General features: G+C 45.3%; 1 protein-coding gene across 1 annotated transcript in view; it reads left to right on the top strand.

Moving 5' to 3' along the window:
- NOX3 (NADPH oxidase 3) overlaps positions 1 to 23,817 on the top strand; it is a 698,296-nt gene that overhangs the window by 367,529 nt on the left and 306,950 nt on the right. The window contains exons 4-5 of the mRNA XM_075339672.1: positions 4,939 to 5,084; positions 20,071 to 20,089. Of these exons, the coding sequence (XP_075195787.1) occupies positions 4,939 to 5,084; positions 20,071 to 20,089 (165 nt within the window). The remainder of the gene's footprint in view (positions 1 to 4,938; positions 5,085 to 20,070; positions 20,090 to 23,817) is intronic.

Here is a 23,817-nt window from a genome sequence, read left to right as displayed (position 1 = left end):
ACCCCGATTTGCCAACGCACCAGGGCAAATCGGGAAGAGCCGGGTACAGTCCCAGAACTGTCGCATATAATGTATGCGGCAATTCTGGGCGGCTGTTGGCTGATATTGTTAGGCTGGGGGGCTCCCCATAACGTGGAGCTCCCCATCCTGAGAATACCAGCCTTCAGCCGTATGGCTTTATCTGGCTGGTTTTAAAATTGGGGGGGACCGCACGCCGTTTTTTTTAATTATTTAATTATTTATTTCACTACACAGTATAGACACGCCCACCGGCTGCTGTGATTGGGTGCAGTGTGACACCTGTCACTCAGAGTGGGGGCGTGTCTCACTGTAACCAATCATAGGCGCCGGTGGGCGGGGAAAGCAGGGAATACGAGATTGTTTAATGGACGGCCGGCTTTTTCAAAACAGTAAAAGCCGCCGGAGCAGTGTGAACGCCGTGCAGCGCCGGGGATCGGGGATTGGTGAGTATGAGAGAGGGCTGCTAACTTCAGTAATTTAGGAGATTAGCGGTCACCGGTGAGCCCTTCACTGGTGACCGCTAATCAGGGCGCGACACAGACAGAGCCGCAGCATGACAATGAAGTCGGGTGAAGTTCACCCGAGTTCATTCTGACAGTGCGGCTCTGTCTGTGTCTGCTGTCATCTGCCATTCAGCTCTGCTACATGGCTGTCTGTGTCTGCTGTCAGCGGCCATGTAGCAGAGCTGAATGGCAGATGACATAGTAAAAACTCATCCCTACACGTTACACACGCTTGGCAAGTCAATAAATAAAAAAAAAAAAAAGGTGCCCAATGCATACGTCACAGAACACATGATCTAAAGGATCGCACACAAAATTGACCAATTTAACATAGACTACTAACGCTCGTGTGACAGCAAATGAACGACCTACGTGCAATCTCATAAGATCCCGTATGCAACCTGGGCGTGTCACATCGCAAATGCGATTGTACAACTAATTGCAACGTGTAAAGTGGGCTTTAGATGTGGACAAATAAAAGGCCATTTCCTGCGACCCATGACAAAGCTAAGAGGTTGACTTTATCCCTCTGTAAGCTCTTGGCTACCGAAATGCTGCCTTTCCGCCTGGTGGACACACAGGATTTTAGAGACCTTATGTCTGTCGCTGTGCCCCTGTACCAGATGCCCAGTCGCCACTACTTCTCTAAGAAAGGTGTGCCTGCGCTACACCAGCATGTCGCACACAAAATCACCGCTTCCTTGAGAAACTCTGTGTGTGAACGGGTGCATTTCACCACCGATACTTGGACCAGTAAACATGGACAGGGACATTACATGTCGCTGACTGGGCACTGGGTAACTATGGTGATAGATGGTGACGGGGCTGCTGCACATGTATTGCCGCCCCCACAACTTTTGTGTCAATCCTCTGTCCAAGTTCCGCCACTGCTTCTGCCTCCTCCACCTCGTCTGGGTCCTCCACCTCCGCCCCAAGCCTGCCTGGTCAGGCCACCAGCGTTCTAACTGCGCAGAAGGAATCACGCACCCCTCATTACTATGCTGGCAGCAGAGCGCAACGGCATCAGGCGGTCTTTAGCTTGAAATGTCTTGGAAATAAGAGTCACACAGCAGCTGAGTTGTGGGCAGCTCTGGAGACAGAGTTTAATAAATGGTTGTCTCCACTCAACCTGCAGCCTGGTAAGGCCGTGTGCGACAATGCTGCAAACCTGGGTGCGGCCCTTCGCCTGGGCAAGGTGACACACGTGCCTTGTATGGCTCACGTTTTGAACCTTGTTGTCCAGCAATTTTTAACACACTATCCCGGCCTAGATGGCCTTCTGAACAGGGCACGAAAACTGTCTGCTCTCTTCCGCCGTTCAACCACCGCTGCTGAGCGACTTGCATCGCTCCAGAAGTCTTTCGGCCTGCCGGTTCATCGCCTGAAATGCGATGTGCCGACACGCTGGAATTCGACTCTCCACATGTTTCAGCGACTGTGGCAGCACCGTCGAGCCCTGGTGCAATACGTCATGACGTATAGCCTGGGCCAACGAGATGCAGAGGTGGGGCAGATCACCCTGATGGAGTGGTCTCAGATCAAGGACCTATGCACCCTTCTGCACAGCTTCGACATGGCGACGAATATGTTTAGCGCTGACAATGCCAATATCAGCATGACAATTCCAGCCATTTACATGCTGGAGCACACACTAAACACTATTCGGAGTCAGGGGGTGGGACAACAGGGAGGGGTGGAACTACAGGAACTAGAGGATTCATATGCGCAAGACACAACAACATCACCAAGGTCCAGACGTTCATCATCACCAACGCGGCAGGCATGGGACCATGGGGGACAGGGATCAACAAGGGCACATAGTAGCAGGCGAAATGTTGAGGAAGGTGCAGGAGAACTTGAAGAAATGGAGGACGAACTGTCCATGGACATGGAAGACTCAGCGGATGAGGGAGACCTTGGTCAAATTTCTGTTGAAAGAGGTTGGGGGGAGATGTCAGAGGAAGAAAGAACGGTTAGCACCTCTATGCCACAAACACAGCGTGGACTTGGTCCGCATGGCTGCGCAAGACACATGAGCGCCTTCTTGCTGCACTACCTCCAACATGACCCTCGTATTGTCAAAATTAGAAGTGATGATGAGTACTGGCTTGCCACACTATTAGATCCCCGGTACAAGTCCAAATTTTGTGACATAATTCCAGCCATAGAAAGGGACGCACGTATGCAGGAGTAACAGCAGAAGCTGTTACTCGATCTTAGCTCGGCTTTTCCACCAAACAACCGTGGTGCAGGGACTGAATCTCCCAGTTCTAACTTGACAAACATGGGACGGTCTCGTCATCTTCAACAGTCTACTCGTACCAGTAGCACCGTATCTGGTGCTAGTAACAGCAATTTTATTGAATCTTTTCATAATTTTTTTAGACCATCCTTTGCAAGGCCACCAGAGACAACAAGTCTGACACATAGTCAACGGCTGAAGAGGATGATACAGGAGTATCTCCAAATGAACATCGATGCCATGACTTTGCAAATGAAGCCTTGCTCATTTTGGGCTTCAAATCTTGAAAAATGGCCAGAGCTCTCCACTTACGCCTTGGAGATTTTGTCGTGTCCAGTGGCCAGCATTGTCTCTGAACGTGTCTTCAGTGCTGCTGGGTGTGTGCTGACAGATAAGCGCATGCGTCTGTCCAGTGACAATGTGGACAGACTAACGTTCATCAAAATGAAGAAGTCATGGATCCACAAGGAATTTACTACCCCTGTGTCATCCTGGGGAGAGAAAATGCTTGTGGATTTTGAATGTGCTTGATGCAAATCTAGCTGTGTATTGTACAACTGGGGCACAAGTGCTGCCACTGAAGGGGTGGGTGTCTGTGTGTGGCCCAATTTTTGGAAAAAAGGGAGACTCCGCTTGGAGTAACCCTTGCTTGCAGTATTTCTAAAAATGATCCAAGATGAACAGATCTGGGATCAGCAAAGACTTAGCTATCTACCCCTGTGTCATCCTGGGGACAGTTAAGGATGGCGTATTTTTGAATGTGCTTGATGCAAATCTAGCTGTGAAGTGTACAACTGGGGCACAAGTGCTGCCACTGAAGGGGTGGGTGTGTGTGTGGCCCAATTTTTGGAAAAAAGGGAGACTCCGCTTGGAGTAATCCTCGCTTGCTGTGTTTTTTAAAAGGAGCCAAGATGAACAGAGCTGGGATCAGGAAAGACTTAGCTACCTACCCCGTGCCATCCTGGGGACGGTTAAAGGATGGCGTATTTTTGAATGTGCTTGATACAAATCTACCTGTGAAGTGTACAACTGGGGCACAAGTGCTGCCACTGAAGGGGTGGGTGTGTGTGGGGCCCAATTTTTGGAAAAAAGGGAGACTCCGCTTGGAGTAACCCTTGCTTACATTGTTTTTAAAAATGATCCAAGATGAACAGAGCTGGGATCAGGAAAGACTTAGCTACCTACCCCGGTGTTATCCTGGGGATGGTTAAGGATGGCGTATTTTTGAATGTGCTTGATGCAAATCTACCTGTGAAGTGTACAACTGGGGTACAAGTGCTGCCACTGAAGGGGTGGGTGTGTGTGTGGCCCAATTTTTTTAAAAAAGGGAGACTCCGCTTGGAGTAACCTTGCGGTGTTTTACATGATTTTAGAAGGGCATGCCATGCCTATATCTGTGTCTCCTCCTCTTTTTCCTTGTCTAGCTCTTTTGTTTTTGCATGAGTATATGTCCTTGTCACTTTCCCATGTGTTTGTGTTGTGTTGTGAGTTGTTTGTCCCCTTTTGGACACCTTTGAGGGTGTTTTCTAGGTGTTTTTATGTGTTTGTCATTGCCTCCCATTGTTTCCTATGCTGTTCGAGTGGTTTGCCGAATCGGTTCGCCGAACCGATCTCGAACGAGACGTCCGTTCGGCGAACCGAACTCGAGCCGAACTGCGACCAGTTCGCTCATCTCTACTCCCAGCATAAGGACAACCTGTGCTTAGTTTTTCACTAGTGGCCTAAACTGATGATATTGTGTTGTCAGAGCCAGCTGTAATGTGGCTTACCCAAGTAATGATATTGGATGAAACAGAATTTCATTTATTTTTGGAGATTCATGCAGCAACGAGGAATTGCCATAATTGTATTACTGTATCTCCTTCTCAAAAAAAAACAAGTTCCTTTGGATCGGTTTTTATTCATATCCTCTGAAGTAAAATCTTAATTTTATGAGAAGCAAGTGAAAGACATTCTGCTGAAAAGCCAAAAAGAAGATGTGACCATAGAAGTTTGGAAGGGCCACAACTTTCAACTATTGCAGACAGCTGTTCTACCACTTTCTCAATGCTAGTATTTTTTTCAGTTCTGTATGTAAAGGAGAATACTCATTACTGCATGTCCAATAACTAAATGTTGTCTGGAAAATCCAATGCATATCTGTTTATTAATTTTGACATTTTTCTGTTGCAGCCATACACATAATTGCCCATTTTATTAATATAGAACGCTACCACAAGAGCCAGTCAGAAGAGGCTGGTGAACTATGTAATATATTAGGAAACATTGGCAACCAGTCAAATAAAGACTACTTAAATCCAATTAGAAGCTATAATAAGGTAAATGTAATAACTTGAATATAACTTGAAGTATAATACTTGTTAAAGAAGGAAATGGATACAATGGTACACTGTTTATTCCCAGTGCAAGGTCTGAGAGATGATGCATGTCAAAGAATTTCTATGCTGAGATAATGAGACGATGGTGTAGAGTCACCTTACTGCAATACAACGGTCCTAAACATACTGCCAGAGCAACAATTAAATGGTTAAGATCAAAGCATATCCATGTGTGTGAATGGCCCAGTCAGAGGCCAGACCTTAATTCCATTAAGAATCTGTGACAAGACTTGAAAATTGTTGCTCAGAGACGCCTCCATCCAATCTCACTGAGCTCCTTGAGAAGAATGGGCAAGTATTTCAACTTCTAGATTTGCAAAGCTGAAATAGACATTGACTCAGAGGGCTGTATACAAATGCACATGAACATTTTTCAAATTTATATTTTTAAATACGTCACAAATACTTATTAACCCCTTCACGACCTATGACTTACTGATACGTCCTAGATCATGTCCCTCCCTTTGATCCAGTCTCGAAAGCTGAGCCCGCATCTGTCCCTTCACATGTTGGCTGATCTCATCAGCTGATGTGTGCCTCTAAGGGTATGTGCGCACATCGCAGTTTTGTTTCTGCAGCAAAAAATGCACTCTCTGGCAGAAAAATGCATAAAAAAAAGTATATGTTTTTGCCGCGTTTTTACCGCATTTCTGTGCATTTTTTACGTATTTTTGTTAATGGGTTTTTTTAAAGGAGAAACAAAATAGGATAGGATAATTGATAGATAGAAAGAATAGATTGAAAAAACATATAAAATAGATAAAAAGAACATATAGAATAGATAAAAAGAAAGAACATATAGAATAGATAATTAGAATGAACAGATAGAATAGATAGAAAGAAAGAAATAACAGAATAGCTCCATAAAGGGATAGCTAACTTGGCCAGCTGATTTTTTAATTATTTTTTGGTAAAAAAAAATGACGTCCCCCCCCCCCCCATTTTTCATATCCAGCACATGAACCGCAGCAGCTGCACACTGAAACCCTTAGCTGTCTGCTGTACCTTGGCTGCTTATGAAAAATAAAGGGGATCCCACGTTTTGGGTTTTTTTTTAATTTGATTTATTTATTTAAAAAAATTACATGGGGTCCTCATCATGTTTCTAAAACCATCCAAGGTGCAGCACACAACTGGGGGCTAATATTATTAGGGTGGGCAGGGCCATGGTTATTTGGCCCTTTCCAGCCTAAAAATAACAGCCAGCAGCTGCCTCAGAAGTGGCGCATCCATAAGATTTGCCAATTCTGGCACTGGACCCAGCTCTTCCCGTTTCCCTGATGTGGTGGCAATGGGGTAATAAGGAGGTAATAGCAGTCCATAGCTGCCACTAAAGGTGGTGTCACATATAGCGACGATGACAACGACGTCTGTTATGATCCGGAACCATGGAAGACCACCACAAATCATTGGCAAAAGGTGACAAGAGCATTGGCAACTAATCTGGCCACCATCCCCTTACTAACCAACACAACTAGAAGTAGCTGAGGGGTGAACTAACATCCTGTGCACCGCGAACCCAGCCGGAGAACTAGCTATCCTAAAGGTAGGAAAGATGAATAACTCTCTGCCTCAGAAAATAGACAAGAATAGCTAGCCCCCCACATTCAAAGACTGCGGTGATATAGGAAAAACACAATACACAGACAGATGACAGGATTAGCAAACGTGAGGCCCCCACTGACTAAAATAGGAAAGGACAGGAAAGGGACTGATGGTGGCCAGAGAAAAACCCTGCAAAATACCAACTTCCTGATAGTACAAAAAGGCCCTCAGATCGCACGATCTGAACTCCGTCCTATACCAGGTGCCCTTGTCATACCAATGAACAGAAAACAAGAATTATAACAAAGTCAACAAGCCACAAACACATGGATCCAAAGGAGCTATACTCCACACAGAACTGCAGGGAGTTCCTCAACAATCCACTGAGGGGGAAAATCCCTGCAAGCAAATAAACTGAAACCAACCACAGCAAATGACAAACCCAGATAAACAAAAGAACCAGACAATAAATAAAGAGCAAGCACTTATCTGGGGAAAATGTGGTGTAGAGCAGGATTAAGCAGGCTAGAGATACAAAGAACAACTGACATCCGGCAACAGCCTGCAATCAGATCAGGATTTAAATAAGCAGAGAGTTAGCAAAGGAAACACCCACTGCACAACACACCTGGTCCAAGTCCAAACCATTCCTGGTCACCAGAGGGAGCCTCCCAGCAGCCAAAACATAACTAACATTCACAACAGTACCCCCCGCTTGAGGAGGGGTCACCGAACCCTCACCCACGCCACCGGGTCGCTCGGGATGAGCATGATGGAAGGCGTGAACCAACCTGTCCGCATGAATGTCAGAAGCCACAACCCAAGAGTTATACTCCTGCCCATAACCCTTCCATTTCACAAGGTACTGAAGCTGACGCCTACTGCGACGGGAATCCAGAATTTTTTCAACCTCATACTCCAGATCCCCTTGTACCAAAACAGGGTCAGGAGGCACTGCTGCAGGAACTGCTGGCTCCACATGTATCTTCAACAAGGACTTATGGAAGACATTGTGAATCTTAAATGACGCAGGCAGAGTCAAACGGAAAGATACAGGGTTAATAATCTCCGAAATCTTATAAGGTCCAATAAATCTGGGCTTAAATTTAGGAGACGGAACTCTCATAGGAATATTTTTAGAGGACAACCACACCATGTCCCCTACTTTAAACCGGGGACCAACAGTCCAACGCCGGTTGGCAAACTTTTGGGCAGTTTCTTGGGACTGAAATAATTTATCCACTACCTGCCCCCAAATCTGCTGCATTCTGTTGACCACCGAATCCACCCCCGGACAGTCAGACGTCTCAACCTGCCCTGAGAGGAACCTAGGGCGATACCCAAAATTGCAGAAAAAGGGGGACACCAACGTGGTAGAGCTAGCTCTATTGTTAAGGGCAAATTCAGCCAAAGGCAAAAACGAAACCCAGTCATCCTGATCCGCAGAAACAAAACACCGTAAATAGGTCTCCAGGGTCTGGTTAGCCCTTTCAGTCTGACCGTTGGTCTGAGGATGAAACGCCGAGGAGAAAGACAGCTGAACACCCAATTTGGAGCAAAACATCCTCCAAAACCTGGATACAAACTGCACCCCTCTGTCAGAAACAATGTTTTCGGGAATACCATGCAACCGAACAACATGTTGGAAAAACAAAGGCACCAACTCTGATGAAGACGGCAACTTAGATAGGGGAACCAAGTGGACCATCTTGGACAATCTGTCACAGATCACCCAAATCACAGTCATTTTCTGAGAGACGGGAAGCTCTGAAATAAAATCCATAGAGATGTGCGTCCAAGGTTTCTTAGGTACAGGCAAAGGCAATAATAGCCCACTAGAACGTGAACAACAGGGCTTGGACCTAGAACAAACTCCACACGACTGCACAAAACAACGGACATCTCGGGACAGGGAAGGCCACCAAAAAGAGCGTCTCACAAGATCCCGAGAACCAAAAATGCCAGGATGACCCGCCAAAACAGAGCAATGAACCTCAGAGACAACTCGGTCTCTCCATTGGTCTGGGACAAACAGTTTCCCTGTAGGACATCTCTCAGGTTTATCCCCCTGAAATTCCGCCAATGCCAACCGCAGATCAGGCGAAATAGCCGAGAAAAGTACACCATCATTCAGGATAGTAGATGGTTCGACAACCTCCAAAGAGTTAGCGCAGAAACTTCTGGAAAGGGCATCGGCCTTAACATTCTTGGTGCCCGGCAAAAAAGAGACCACAAAATTAAACCGGGTAAAAAACAAAGCCCACCTGGCCTGCCGAGGATTCAACCTCTTGGCCGATTCCAGATAGATGAGATTCTTGTGGTCCGTAAGCACCACAACTTGATGCCTAGCCCCCTCCAACCAATGCCTCCACTCTTCAAATGCCCACTTCATAGCCAATAATTCCCGGTTCCCCACATTATAATTCCGTTCAGAAGGAGCAAACTTCCGAGAGAAAAAGGCACAGGGCTTAAGTTTACCTGAAGTAGCGTCTCGTTGAGACAGAACAGCACCTGCTCCGATCTCTGAGGCATCGATCTCAACTTGAAATGGGCGAGACACATCAGGTTGCTGCAGAACTGGGGCAGAAGTGAATTGCCTTTTAAGCTCCTGGAAGGCCACAATAGCCTCAGGGGTCCAATGCTCAGCATCAGCTCCCTTCTTTGTCAAATCTGTCAGAGGTTTGACAATGGCAGAAAAATTGGCTATAAATTTACGGTAAAAATTAGCAAACCCCAAAAACCGCTGCAGGGATTTTAGAGAAGTCAGTTGCACCCAGTCGTAAATAGCCTGAACCTTAACCGGGTCCATTTCGATAGCGGAGGGAGACAGGATGAAGCCCAAAAAGGAAATCCTTTGCACCCCAAAAAGGCACTTTGACCCCTTAACGTACAGTGCATTATCCTTAAGTATCTGAAAAACATCCCGTACTTGCCCAACATGAGAGTCCCAATCATCAGAAAAAATCAAGATGTCATCCAAATACACAATCAAAAATTTTCCAATAATATCCCGAAAAATATCATTCATGAAGGCCTGGAAGACGGAGGGTGCATTAGTGAGCCCAAAAGGCATCACTAGGTACTCAAAATGCCCCTCAGGAGTATTAAAAGCCATCTTCCATTCATCACCCTCCTTAATACGGATGAGATTATATGCACCCTTGAGATCCAGTTTCGTAAACCATTTGGCACTCTTCACTCTAGAGAACAGATCAGACATCAGAGGCAAAGGGTACTGATATTTAACCGTAATTTTATTAAGAAGACTGTAATCAATACAAGGCCTCAACGAACCATCTTTCTTAGCAACAAAGAAGAAGCCGGCACCCAAAGGAGAAGATGAGGGCCGAATGTGCCCCTTCTCCAATGATTCCCTGATGTATGGCCGCATGGCATCATGTTCGGGCACAGACAAGTTAAAAATCCGCCCCTTGGGAAATTTACAACCAGGCACCAACTCAATGGCATAGTCACAGTCCCGGTGTGGGGGCAGAGAATCAGATTCCTGGTCATTAAATACATCACGGAAATCAGACAAGAAGGCCGGAACATCAACTGCCTGAGCAGACGTGGATGACACGGAAAGGTCCTGATGCACACCTTGACAACCCCAACTAGCTACCGACAAGAATCCCCAGTCAAGAACCGGATTATGGGTCTGCAACCACGGAAATCCCAGTACCAAGGTATCCTGTAGATTATGCAATACTAAAAATGTACAAGTTTCCTGATGCGCTGGTGCAACTCTCATAGGCACCTGGGTCCAAAATTGGGGTTTATGTTCTGCCAAAGGGGTAGCATCAATGCCCCTTAAAGGAATAGGAGTTTGCAAAGGAACCATGGGGAAACCACAATGCCTAGCAAACCCAAAATCCATCAAATTGAGCGCTGCCCCTGAGTCCACAAAGGCAAATGCAGAAAAGGAAGACAATGAGCAAATCAATGTGACAGACAAAAGAAACTTTGGTTGCAAAGAATCCACAGTAACAGAAGTAGCCAATCTCCTTTCACGGTTAGGGTAGACAGAGATGTTATGAGAAGCGTCTCCACAATAGAAGCACAGTCTACTCTTCCATCTGAACCCCTGCCGACTAGTATTAGAAAGGACCCTATCACACTCCATAGGCTCCAAAGGCTGTTCCACAGGCACAAAACCAGCAGGTATCTTCCTGCGCTCACGTAAACGCCTATCAATCTGAATGGCCAAGGTCATAGAGGCATCAAGAACAGAAGGGACGGGAAATCCTACCATTACATCCTTCACAGCATCCGCTATACCCTTACGAAAAAGAGCCGCAAGCGCATCATCATTCCATTTGGTAAGGACCGCCCACTTTCGAAATTTCTGACAAAACGTTTCTGCAGAATCCAAACCCTGAGTTAAGGACAACAAGACCTTTTCTGCTTGGTCCACAATATTGGGTTCGTCATATAATAATCCCAAGGCCTGAAAAAAGGAGTCCACATCATTGAGAATCGGATCATCAGACGCTAAAGAGAAGGCCCAGTCCTGAGGGCCACTACGCAGCAAGGAGATGACAATCTTAACCCGCTGTACGGGATTCCCTGAGGACTTAGGGAGCAGGTCAAAAAATAATTTACAATTATTTTTGAAGCTCAAAAATCTCGCCCTATCTCCCGAAAAAAATTCAGGAACAGGAATCTTAGGCTCTGCAAGGGGAGTCTGTGCAAGATAAGACTCTATATGACGAACCTTAGCATCAAGATGAGCAACACGCTCACCCAATTCATCCATGCTAGAAAAAAGAAATCTTCCACAGAACCCAAAGAAGAAGAGGAAAAACACCAAAAAAAAAAAAATGTTTTCTCAGCAGCTTTTTTTTTTTCCTTCTTAAGAGTACCCTTTAAATTTGTTGGCCGGATGTACTGTTATGATCCGGAACCATGGAAGACCACCACAAATCATTGGCAAAAGGTGACAAGAGCATTGGCAACTAATCTGGCCGCCATCCCCTTACTAACCAACACAACTAGAAGTAGCCGAGGGGTGAACTAACATCCTGTGCACCGCGAACCCAGCCGGAGAACTAGCTATCCTAAAGGTAGGAAAGATGAATAACTCTCTGCCTCAGAAAATAGACAAGAATAGCTAGCCCCCCACATTCAAAGACTGCGGGGATATAGGAAAAACACAATACACAGATAGATGACAGGATTAGCAAACGTGAGGCCCCCACTGACTAAAATAGGAAAGGACAGGAAAGGGACTGATGGTGGCCAGAGAAAAACCCTGCACAATACCAACTTCCTGATAGTACAAAAAGGCCCTCAGATCGCACGATCTGAACTCCATCCTATACCAGGTGCCCTTGTCATACCAATGAACAGAAAACAAGAATTATAACAAAGTCAACAAGCCACAAACACATGGACCCAAAGGAGCTATACTCCACACAGAACTGCAGGGAGTTCCTCAACAATCCACTGAGGGGGAAAATCCCTGCAAGCAAATAAACTGAAACCAACCACAGCAAATGACAAACCCTGATAAACAAAAAAACGAGACAATAAATAAAGAGCAAGCACTTATCTGGGGAAGATGTGGTGTAGAGCAGGATTAAGCAGGCTAGAGATACAAAGAACAACTGACATCCGGCAACAGCCTGCAATCAGACCAGGATTTAAATAAGCAGAGCGTTAGCAAAGGAAACACCCACTGCACAACACACCTGGTCCAAGTCCAAACCATTCCTGGCCACCAGAGGGAGCCTCCCAGCAGCCAAAACATAACTAACATTCACAACAGACGTCGCTGCTAAGTCACCATTTTCTGTGACGTAGCAGCGACGTCTCGTTGCTGTCTATGTGTGTGAGATCCAGCAGCGACCTGGCCCCTGCTGTGAGGTCGCCGGTCTTTGCTGAATGTCCTGCTTTATTTTTTTGACGTTGCTCTTCCGCTGTGAAGCACACATCGCTGCTTCACAGAGAGCGACGAACTGAAGTGAGAAGGGAGCCGGCGTCAGCTTGCGGTAAGCTGTAACCACGGTAAACATTGGGTAACCAAGAAGCCCTTTCCTTGGTTACCCGATATTTACCTTAGTTACTAGTGTCCGCCGCTCTCACGCTGCCAGTGCCGGCTCCCTGATCCCTGCATACATAGCTGGAGTACACATCGGGTAATTAACCCGATGTGTACTCTGGCTAGGAGTGCAGGGAGCCAGCGCTAAGCGGTGTGCTCTCATGCTGCCAGTGCCGGCTCCCTGCTCCCTGCACACATAGCTGGAGTACACATTGGGTAATTAACCCGATGTGTACTCTGGCTAGGAGTGCAGGGAACAGGGAGCCGGCACTGGCAGCGTAAGAGCGGCGGACGCTAGTAACTAAGGTAAATATCGGGTAACCAAGAGAAGTGCTTTCCTTGGTTACCCGATATTTACCTTAGTTACGCTTCCACGTGTCGCTGCTGGGTGGGGGCTGGTCGCTGGTGAGATCTGCCTGTTTGACAGCTCCCCAGCGACCATGTAACGACGCAGCAGTGATCCTGATAAGGTCAGATCGCTGGTCGTGATCGCTGCTCCGTCGCTATGTGTGACACCACCTTAAGTCCTAGATTAGTGATGATAGGGGTCTATGAGACACACCCTCATCACTAATCTGTAAATGAAAGTAAATAAACACAAACACCCCAAAAATCCTTTATTTGAAATAAAAGACAAAAAAGCACCCTCTTTCACCACTTTATTAACCCCCGAAACACCATTGCAAATCCGATGTAATCCACACGAGGTCCCACGACACCTCCAGCACTGCTATATGTAATGCTCACAGCGCGCGGCCATAGAACATGTTGGCCGGCTGTGAGCTCCACACTGCAACTGAAGTGAGCTGCGCATTAGCGGTGACATCACTCAAGTGATTTCCGGCCACAGCTCGAGTCCTGCACCTGTGACAGCAAATCACCAGAGTGACTGAAGTGAGCCGCGCAATCAGCACGACATCACTCAGGTTAGTTGCAGCCACAGGGTGTTAGAATGAACTCGGGTGAACCTGTGACGTCACTGCCGTGACACCCGTGGTAGTGTGGGGTGCACAGCTGTGACGTCAGGGGTTCACCCGAGTTCATTCTGACACCCTGTGGCTGCAACTAAGGCCAGAGTCACACTTAATAGGGACTATCATGAGTTTCACATCGCATTGCCTGTCACAGCCACACACTCTCTTGACAGGAGCGAGTCGTCTGCATGTATTTCTATGCAGCCGTGTCCGGACAGTGTCAAGGTGTGCCAGGTGATGCGATGCGAGACTCGTGAAAGTCCCCTGCAAGTGTTATTCCGGCTTTAGTTGCAGCTACAGGGTGTCAGAATGAACTCAAGTGTATCCCTGATGTCACTGCTGCGCTCCCTGCGCTACCGCGGGTGTTGTGACAGTGATGCACGGGTTCACTCAAGTTTATTTTGACACCCTGTGGCTGCGACTAACCTAAGTGATGTTGTGCTGATCGTGCGGCTCACTTCAGTCACTCTGGTGATTTTGCTGTCACAGCTGGAGTCCTCCACCTGTGACTGCAAATCAGGCTGTGACTGAAGTAAGCCGCAGGTGGAGGACTCACCTGAGTGAGTCACCTCACAGCGGGCAGTCATACTCAATGGCCACTCACTGTGATTGTCACATGTAGCAGTGGTGGAAGCATCGTGGGACCTCATGTGGTTTACGTTGCATCTGGGGAGGTTTATGGGGGGTTAATAAAGTGGTGAAAGAGTGTGCTTTTTTGTCTTTTATTTCAAATAAACAATTTTGGGGTGTTTGTTTTAATTTACTTTCACTTACAGATTAATGATGGGGCTGTCTCATAGATGCCTGCCATCTGTAATCTAGGACTTTGTAGCAGCTATGGGTAGCAGCTATGGGTTTCTATTAACTCCTTATTACCCCGATTGCCACTGAACCAGGGTAATCGGGAAGAGCCAGTAAAGTGTCGGGACTGTCACATCTAACAGATGCGGCAATTCCGGGTGGCTGCAGGTTGATATTTTTAGGCAGGAGGGCAGCTTAATAACCATAAGCCTCCGCAGTCGGGGAATACCAGTACCCAGTTGTGGGGCTTTATCTTGGCTGGGTATCAAAATTGAGGGGACTGCACGTCAATTTTTTTTATTATTTATTTATTTTACTGTATAATATAGACCCGCCCACCGGCGTCTGTGATTGGTTGCAGTCAGACAGCTTCCACTCAGTGTGGGGGCACAATCACAGTCGCTGGTGGTCGGGAGAAGCAGTGAATATGTATGAGCCTAATGAGCTGCTGGCTCGAGAAGAACAAAGCTGCCGAAAGAGTAGTGTGATAGCCGCCCTTGTGATGGGTGAGTATGAAGCGCTTGCTTCTACCCCTTTGCGGCGGATTCTGGTACCCTTGTACCTTATATGGGGACCATCATCTGGCCAGATACCATGGATCAATCCCCCACAGACCCCGAGTCAGCGGGGGATTTATTTACCAGTCCTCCCTAACGCAAGGACAAAATGCATGAAAACATTGGTAAAACACAATGAAACGCTAAGAATTAGCTACCTGCATTTTTCCATATGTTTTTCAGGACTTTATTGAAGTCAATGGGTATAAAACACAGGAATAAGTGACATGCTGCTTATTATTTCTGCACCCAAAACTGCAGGCAAAAAAGAAGCAATGTGCACACAGCCTGAATTCTCATAGACTTTGCTGGGGAAGGATTTCTTGCAGTTTAGGACAACAAACTGCACCCAAAAATGTGGAAAGAATGCCTCAAATGTTGCAAAAAACGCAGCGTGTGCACAAGGCTTAAGAGCAGCAGGCAGATTGGAGATCCACCAGCTGCTGATAACTAGTTGGATCCCACTCTCAATCTCAGACAGTGGAATTTAATACATGCCAGTGGTGAGTGTGCCATTCCCCACTTACATTGGTGGCACCGTGACGTGATCGCGAGGCGTTGCTGGGTGGTCATGACAGCTAGGGGTCAGCTGATGACTCCTGTCTTTGTCTTGATGAACTGCTTGTCAACACTGGCTGCGAGCTGGCATTCATAGGAGATCATTTCTGCTGTACAGAGATCAGTGAATTAACTCTGCTCTGTACAGCACAAGCAATTGTAAGATTGCCGCTTCAAGTCCTCTAAGAGGACAAGTAACAAAAATAAAAAGTAGAGAAAAACATTTTTAAAAATATGAAAAATAAGAAAACACAAAAGTTTAAATCACCCACCTTTTGCTCCATTAAAAATAAAATAATACAAAAAATTAATAAAATGCACATTTTTGGTATTGTCGTATTCAGAAATGTCTGATCAATTCAAATATAAAATAAATTATTCTGATCGGTAATGCTGTAAATAAATAAAAGATTGAAAACTTTAGAATTACATTTGTTTTAAATAAAATGCAATAAAGGCCCTGTCCCACACAGAGATAAATCTGCGGCAGATCTGTGGTTGCAGTGAAATTGTGGACAATCAGTGGCAGGTTTGTGGCTGTGTACAAATGGAACAATATGTCCATGATTTCACTGCAACCACAGATCTGCCAAAGATCTGCCAAAGATCTGTCAAAGATCTGCCAAAGATTTATCTCTGTGTGTGACGGGGCCTTTAGAGGCGATGAAAATATCACATCTGTTCAAAGATTGAATCAGTAACAACGTCCACTCAGGGTGCAAAAAATAAACCCCTCACACAGGCCTAGATCACAAAAAATGAGAATTTTGCAGGTCTCGTAAAATGGCAACAAAAGCGCCTTTATTTTTAACAAATTTCTGAATTTTTTCATCAATTCAATTTAAAAAATGTTTTAGTTGTTTGGTATTCACAAACTCGAACTAATCTGGGGAATAATATTACCAGGTCAGTTTTAGCATATAGTGAACATGGTAAAATGAAAATCAAAAAAACTATTGTGGAATTATACTTTTTTTTGAAATTTCACCGTACTTTGAATTTTTTTTTTCAATTTTCCAGTACTCTATATAGTAAAATTGATGGTTTCTTTCAACAATACATCTTGTCCCACAAAAACAAGCCCTCATTAGGCTATGCTGACAAAAAATAAAAAAGTTCTGGCCCTTGGAAAAAAGGAAGTTAAAAATGAAAAACGTAAATTCGCCGGGTGCTGAAGAGTCTACTGTATCACATAAAATCCCAAATAGGACATTTAAGTTTGTGGGTGTAACATAAAAAAATGTGAAAAAGTTATTGGGGTATTAATACTTTTCCAAGGCAATTTATATGATATATAGTTACAGCTGTGCTCAAAAGTTTACATACCCCGGCATATTTTTTGCTTTCTTGGCCATTTTTCAGAGAATATGAATGATAACATAAAATCTTTTTTTCCACTGAAGCCATTTATTGTGAAACTGATGTGTTTTCTCTTTTTAAATCATAATGACAACCAAAAACATCCAAATGATTCTGATCAAAAGTTCACATACCCCAGTTCTTATTACCGTGTATTGCCCCCTCTAACATCAATCACAGCTTGAAGTCTTTTGTGGTAGTTGTGGATGAGGCCCTTTATTTTCTCAGATGGTAAAGCTGCCCATTCCTCTTGGCAAAAAGCCTCCAGTTCCTCTAAATTCCTGGGCTTTCTTGCATGAACTGCGCACTTGAGTTCTCCTCAGAGGGGCTCAATGATATTGAGGTCAGGAGACTGAGATGGCCACTCCAGAACTTTCATTTTGTTCTGCTGTAGCCAGTAACAAGTCAACTTGGCCTTGTGTTTTGGATTGTTGTCATGTTGGAATGTCCAAATACGTATCATGTGCAGCTTCCAGGCTGATGAATGCAAATTTGCCTCCAGTATTTGCTGATAACGTTCTGCATTCATTTTCCTTCAACTTTGACCAACTTTCCTGTGCTTTGGAGCTCACACATACCCACATCATCAGCGATCCACCTCCGTTCTTTACAGTAGGAATGGTGTTCGTTTCACCATAGGCCTTGTTGACACCTCTCCAGATGTAATGTTTATGGTTGTGGCCAAAAAGTTTGATTTTTGTCTCATCATTCCAAAGTACCTTGTTCCAGATGTTTGGAGGCTTGTCTCTGTGCCATTTGACGTATTGTAGGCGAGATACTTTGTGACATTTGCACAATAATGGCTTTTTTCTGGCGACTCGACCAAGCAACCCATTTGTATTGAAGTGCCTCCTTATTGTGCATCTTGAAACAGGCACACTGCTAGTTTTCAGTGAGTCCTGTATTTCAGCCAATGTTATTTGTGGGTTTTTCTTTGTATCCTGAACAATTTTCCTGGCAGTTGTGGATGAAATTTTTGTTGGTCTACCTAATCGTGGTTTGGTTTTTACAGAACCCCTGATTTTCTACTTGTTAAATTTGTTAATCATAGTTTGAACACTGCTGACTGGCATTATCAATACCATAGATATCTTTTTGTATCCCTTTCCTGTTTTATACAGTTCAACTATCTTTCCCCATAGATCCATTGACAATTCTTTTGCTTTCCCCATGACTCACAATCCAGAAATGTCAGTGGCTGGATGAAAGATGCAAGAGTCTGTCTGGATCCCAGAAACTCACTCAGATTTTATGCACACTCTGATAACAAGCAAACAGGTCACAGGTGAGGAGGATACCTTTATTAGCCCTTCAAATCCATTTGCGTCAACTTCTGAGCATGTTATCAAGCCAAAATCCCCAGGGTATGTGAACTTTTGAATAGGGTCATTTGGATGCTTTTGGTTGTCATTTTGATTTAAAAAGAGAAAACACAGTAGTTTGACAATAAATGGCTTCGCATAACCACTAACCATGAGTGGAAAAAAGGATTTTGTGTTATCATTCATATTCTCTGAAAAAAGGCCAAGAAATCAAAACATCTGCTGGGGTATGTACAATTTTGCACACAACTGAATATATGATAAATATATATTTATATATACAATGAGGGAAATCATTATTTGATCCCTTGCTGATTTTGTAAGTTTGCCCATTGACAAAGACGTGAACAGTCTATAATTTTAAGAGTAGGTTAATTTTAACATTGAGAGATAGCATATCCAAAATAAAATCCAGAAACTCACATTATGTAAATTATATAAATTTATTTCACTTTTGCAGACAAAAATAAGTGGCACACAAGCCTTAATATTTAGTGGCAAAACTCTTGTTGGCAAGCACAGCAGTCAGACATTTTTTGTAGTTGATGATGAGGTTTGCGCACATGTCAGAAGGTATTTTGGACCATTCCTCTTTGCAGATCATCTTTAAATCATTAAGATTTTGAGGCCGTCACTTGGCAACTCGGAGCTCCAGCTCCCTCCTTAATATTTCTTTGGAATTAAGGTCTGGAGACTGGCTAGGACACTCCTTGACCTTAATGTGCGTCATTTTGAAACACTCCTTTGTTGCTTTTGCTTTGTTTTGCTATGTTTTGGGTCATTGTTGTGCTTGAAGACCCAGCCAGGACCCATTTTTAATGTCCTGGTGGAGGGAAGAAGGTTATCATTCAGGATTTTACGGCCCATGGCTCCATTCCTTGTCCCATTGATGCGGTTAAGTAGTTCTGTGCTGTTAGGAGAGAAAATCCCCCAAAACATAATGTTTCCACCTCTATGCTTGACAGTGGGGATAGTGTTCTTTGGGTTGTAGGCAGCATTTTTGTTCCTGTAAACATAGTGAGTTGGGTTAAGACCAAAAAGCTCAATTTTTATCTTATCTGACCACAGCACCATCTCCCAATCACTCTAAGAATCATCCAGGTGTTCATTTGCAAGCTTCAGATGCGCATGCACATGTGCCTTATTGAACAGTGGGCACTGCAGGTTTTTAATCCATTACGGTGTAATGTGTTACCAATAGTTTTCTTGGTGACAGTGGTCCCTGCTGCCTTGAGATCATTAACAAGTTCCCCCCGTGCAGTTTTTGGCTTCTTCATAATCCTGGATACCCCTCGAGGTGAGATTTTGCATGGTACCCCAGATCTATCACGGTCTATCCTCTGTGGCAGAGTTTTGTGACAGGCTCTAGATCTAAATCTCACTTTACCTTGTGGTACTCTGCTGATTAAATGGATTCCCTTCCCTTTAGGGAGGAGAGGGTTAGTGTCAGTTTACTTTCCAGCAGCTCCTGATTCCTGGTCAGGTGTTTCGTTTGGGACCACATCCAGGTTCTATAAATACCATCTACTTCCACCAGAGGGTGCCAGTTATTTTCATTCATTTGGAACCTTTGCCAGGAGGAGAAAGGAGATCCCCTGACCTGAGCCTTTTCACTACTGGCTGATTCTGTTGGCTTGCAGTCGGTAGACGAGTTTTTTTGCTACCCTGGCCTTTGTCTGTGGTGATCCCGACAGCATCTCCCTTGCGGAATTCCATTTCCACAGTCCCCAGGAGGAGGCCTCACTAGTATGGCTGGATCAACCGGTACAGGTGGGAGGGGTTTCCTTTCGTGCTAAGTCACCTATGGGATGAGGGCATGCTTTTTCTGTGGTCGCAAGGGTCATTACGTTGGGGCTTATCCATCTGTCTCCAATAGGACATCATCTGCCTTTAAACCACATTTCCCTGGTCATATAGAGGAAGGTGACCAGAGCGTGTATATTTCCTCCATTATGCCCTCTTTGCCAGCCCAGAATTTTCTGGCATTTAGAGAGGATTCCTTTACCTCTCCTCAGGTATTACCTGACTGTAAAGTTACTAAAATCCCAGACTATTTGAAGGAGGATGATCAGGGCATATATATCTCCTCCATTACACCTGTCTCTTCTTCCGGGATCTCTAAGCCTCATGTGGACAGAGGCAGGGTAAATCATCCCTCTCCTCAGGTTTATCTTAGGCCTCGGTGTCCTCCCCGTAATGGTGGTCAGAGGGGGGTGGCCCATGATACCTAAGAGAATGGCTTTGCAGTCTGGATGGTGCCTGTTTCCAAACGTATGCATTGTAATAAATGTAGAGGTCCAGTCCTGGTTGTGAATCAGCTCATAAAGGTGTCCACTAGTAACATCTAGTAGAGTGCGTCCAAGGTTTGGAGCTCTAGAAGGTTGGGTCCATATCATGTTGCAGACATTATCAGCCATACGACTGTGCGGCTGGAGCTACCCCCGGGGCTTATCGGCCATAGTGTTGTCCTCAGGTTGGCGCTTGGAAGATGTGTGGCGTCTCTGCAGCCCATATTAATTTCTGGTAAGGGTCTGTTCACACGGGAGGTGAACAGCAGTTGGTATGGATTCCATCGTGAAAGTCCAGAGACCTCTCTTTTAAGGGGATAATGTCACAGTCTTTCATCTGTTGCAGAGTTTTGACAGGTTATGGGTCAGAATCTTACGTTATCTTGTGGGACTCTGCTGAATAAATGAATTCCCTTTCCTTTGGGGACGAGAGGGTTAATGTAAGTTTACGTTCCAGCAGCTCCTGACTAGAGATGAGCGAACCGGTCGCGGTTCGGCTCGAGGTCGGTTCGCCGAACGGGGGTTCCGTTCGAGTTCGGTTCGTCGAACGTTCGACGAACCGAACTCGAACCAATAGGCTATAATGGGAGGCAATCACAAACACATAAAAATGCATTATAAATGTACACAAACAGTTAATAAACATTGCCATAACACTTACCGGTCCTCGCGATCCCTTCTGCACTCTGTCTCCTGCCGCTATTCCATCCGATGATCGCTGAATCCTCCCGGTGACGGCACTGCCAGCAGAGATGCAGGACCTATCGTGACGTCAAAATAGCCATGTAGCCATGTGACCAGTCACGTGGCTATTATCTCATTGGCTACAGACTGGTCACATGACTATGACGCGTCATGTAGGACCTGCGAGTGCATCTCTCCGGTACACGGTGCACATATGTGTATCACCGTGTACCGGCGACATGCTCTAGCACACGGTCGACTCCCCGTTCCGTTAGGGACCGGCTGACACAGCCGGTCATTAACGGAGATCACCGTTGCCATAGCAACGCAGTTAGCGTTGACGTCACCGCTAACCGCGGCTCCGAGAGCACGGTTGCTATGGTAACGCGTCTGTCAGCGTTACCGCTGTTACCGCTGACAGCCAGCACTGATCACTCACGGAGTGAAGGCTGCATGCTGCTTCCCGATTGTAGTGAGGATTGTAGTGAGGATGAGGTTCCCCAGCCCCAAGTGATGGGCTGGTGAACCTCATCCTCACTATAATCGTCACTACTACTACACTAGTGAGGATTGTAGTGAAGATGAGGTTCCCCAGCCCCAAGTGATGAGCTGGTGAACCTCATCCTCACTACAATCGTCACTACTACTACACTAGAAAGAAAGCAGACAGAAGAGCAGGATCGTGGAGGGCTGACAGGGGGTAATAAAGATGGAGTCTCTAATGTGTCTGTGTATTTATTTCTATTAAAGTATTTTTTCTCTGTGTGGTGTTTTTTTTTAACCCTTTATTGGAGATTCTTAATGGCCAGGTCAAACGTGCCTGACATTAAGAATCTCTGGCTTAATACTGGCTAGTAAAACAAAGCCAGTATTAACTCTTGATTACCCAACAAGCCACCCGGCTCCAGGGCTGTTGGAAGAGTTGGATACAGCGCCAGATGATGGCGCTTCTATGAGAGCGCCATTTTCTGGGACGGCTGCGGACTGAAATCCGCAGCAGAGGCGCCCAGAAACCTCGGGCTAACCTGTGCTGCGGATTCCAATCCCCAGCTGCCTAGTTGTACCCGGCTGGACACAAAAATGGGGCGAAGCCCACGTCATTTGTTTTTTAATTATTTCATGAAATAAGTGAAATAATTAAAAAAAAACGGGCTTCCCTATATTTTTGGTTCCCAGCCGGGTACAAATAGGCAACTGGGGGTTGGAGGCAGCCCGTGGCTGCCTGCTGTACCTGGCTAGCATACAAAAATATGGCGAAGCCCACGTCATTTTTTTGGTGGGCAAAAAAATTCTGCATACAGTCCTGGATGGAGTATGCTGAGCCTTGTAGTTCTGCAGCTGCTGTCTGCTCTTCTCCATACAGACAGACAGCAGCTGCAGAACTACAAGGCTCAGCATACTCCATCCAGGACTGTATGCAGAAGTTTTTTGCCCCCTGAAAAAATTATGTGGGCTTCGCCATATTTTTGTATGCTAGCCAGGTACAGCAGGCAGATACGGCTGCTCCCAACCCCCAGTTGCCTATTTGTACCCGGCTGGGAACCAAAAATAAAGGGAAGCCCTTTTTTTATTATTTAATGAATTTCATGAAATAATTAGAAAACAAATGACGTAGGCTTCGCCCCATTTTTGTGTCCAGCCAGGTACAACTAGGCAGCTGGGGATTGGAATCCGCAGCACAGGTTGGCCTGAGCTTTCTGGGCCCCACTGCTGCGAATTGCAGTCTGCAGCCGCCTCAGAAAATGGCATTTTCATAGAAGCGCCATCTTCTGGCGCTGTATCCAACTCTTCCAGCACCTGCCTGCTATACCTGGCTAGCATACAAAAATATGGCGAAGCTCACGTCCTTTTTTTGTAGTTTTTTGGCAAAAAAAATAAAAAATGCTTCCCTGGATTTTCCATTGCCAGTGAAGGTAACACCAAGCAGTGGGGGTTAGCAGCCAGTAGCTGCTTGGATTACCCTTAGCTAGCAATACAAAAAATGCAGCGGGAGCCCATATATATTTTTTTTAATTATTTATTTAAATAACTAAAAATAAAATGGGCTTCCCTGTATTTTGATTGCTGGACATCACAGTGCTGTAAAAATAAATCTTTAAAAAAATGACGTAGCGCTCCGCGGTATTTTTGATTCTCAGCGCAGATAAAGCAGACAGCTATGGGTTGCCACCCCCATCTGCCTGCCGTTACCTTGGTTGGCAATCAAAATACAGGGAAGCCCATTAATTTTTTCTATTTAAAAAATAGTTAAAAAAAAAATGACGTTATGTCCCCCCATTTTTGATAGCCAGCTAGGGTAAAGCAGACGGCTGTAGCCTGAAAACCACAGCTGGCAGCTTTACCGTGGTTGGGGATCCAATGTGGAGGTCCCCTCAGGCTCTTTTTTATAATTATTTTATAAATATTAATAATTACACAATAAAAGTAGGGTCCCCCCCAAATTGGATCACCAGCCAAGGTAAAGCGGACAGCTGTGGTCTGGTATTCTCAGGGTGGGAAGGTCCATAGTTATTGGGCCTTCACAGCCTAAAAATAGCAGGCCGCA

The sequence above is a fragment of the Anomaloglossus baeobatrachus genome, chromosome 3, assembly GCF_048569485.1.
Source record: "Anomaloglossus baeobatrachus isolate aAnoBae1 chromosome 3, aAnoBae1.hap1, whole genome shotgun sequence".
Classification (NCBI taxonomy): domain Eukaryota; kingdom Metazoa; phylum Chordata; class Amphibia; order Anura; family Aromobatidae; genus Anomaloglossus; species Anomaloglossus baeobatrachus.
Note: the sequence above shows the minus strand (reverse complement) of the source record. Positions and strands in the feature narration are given on the sequence as shown.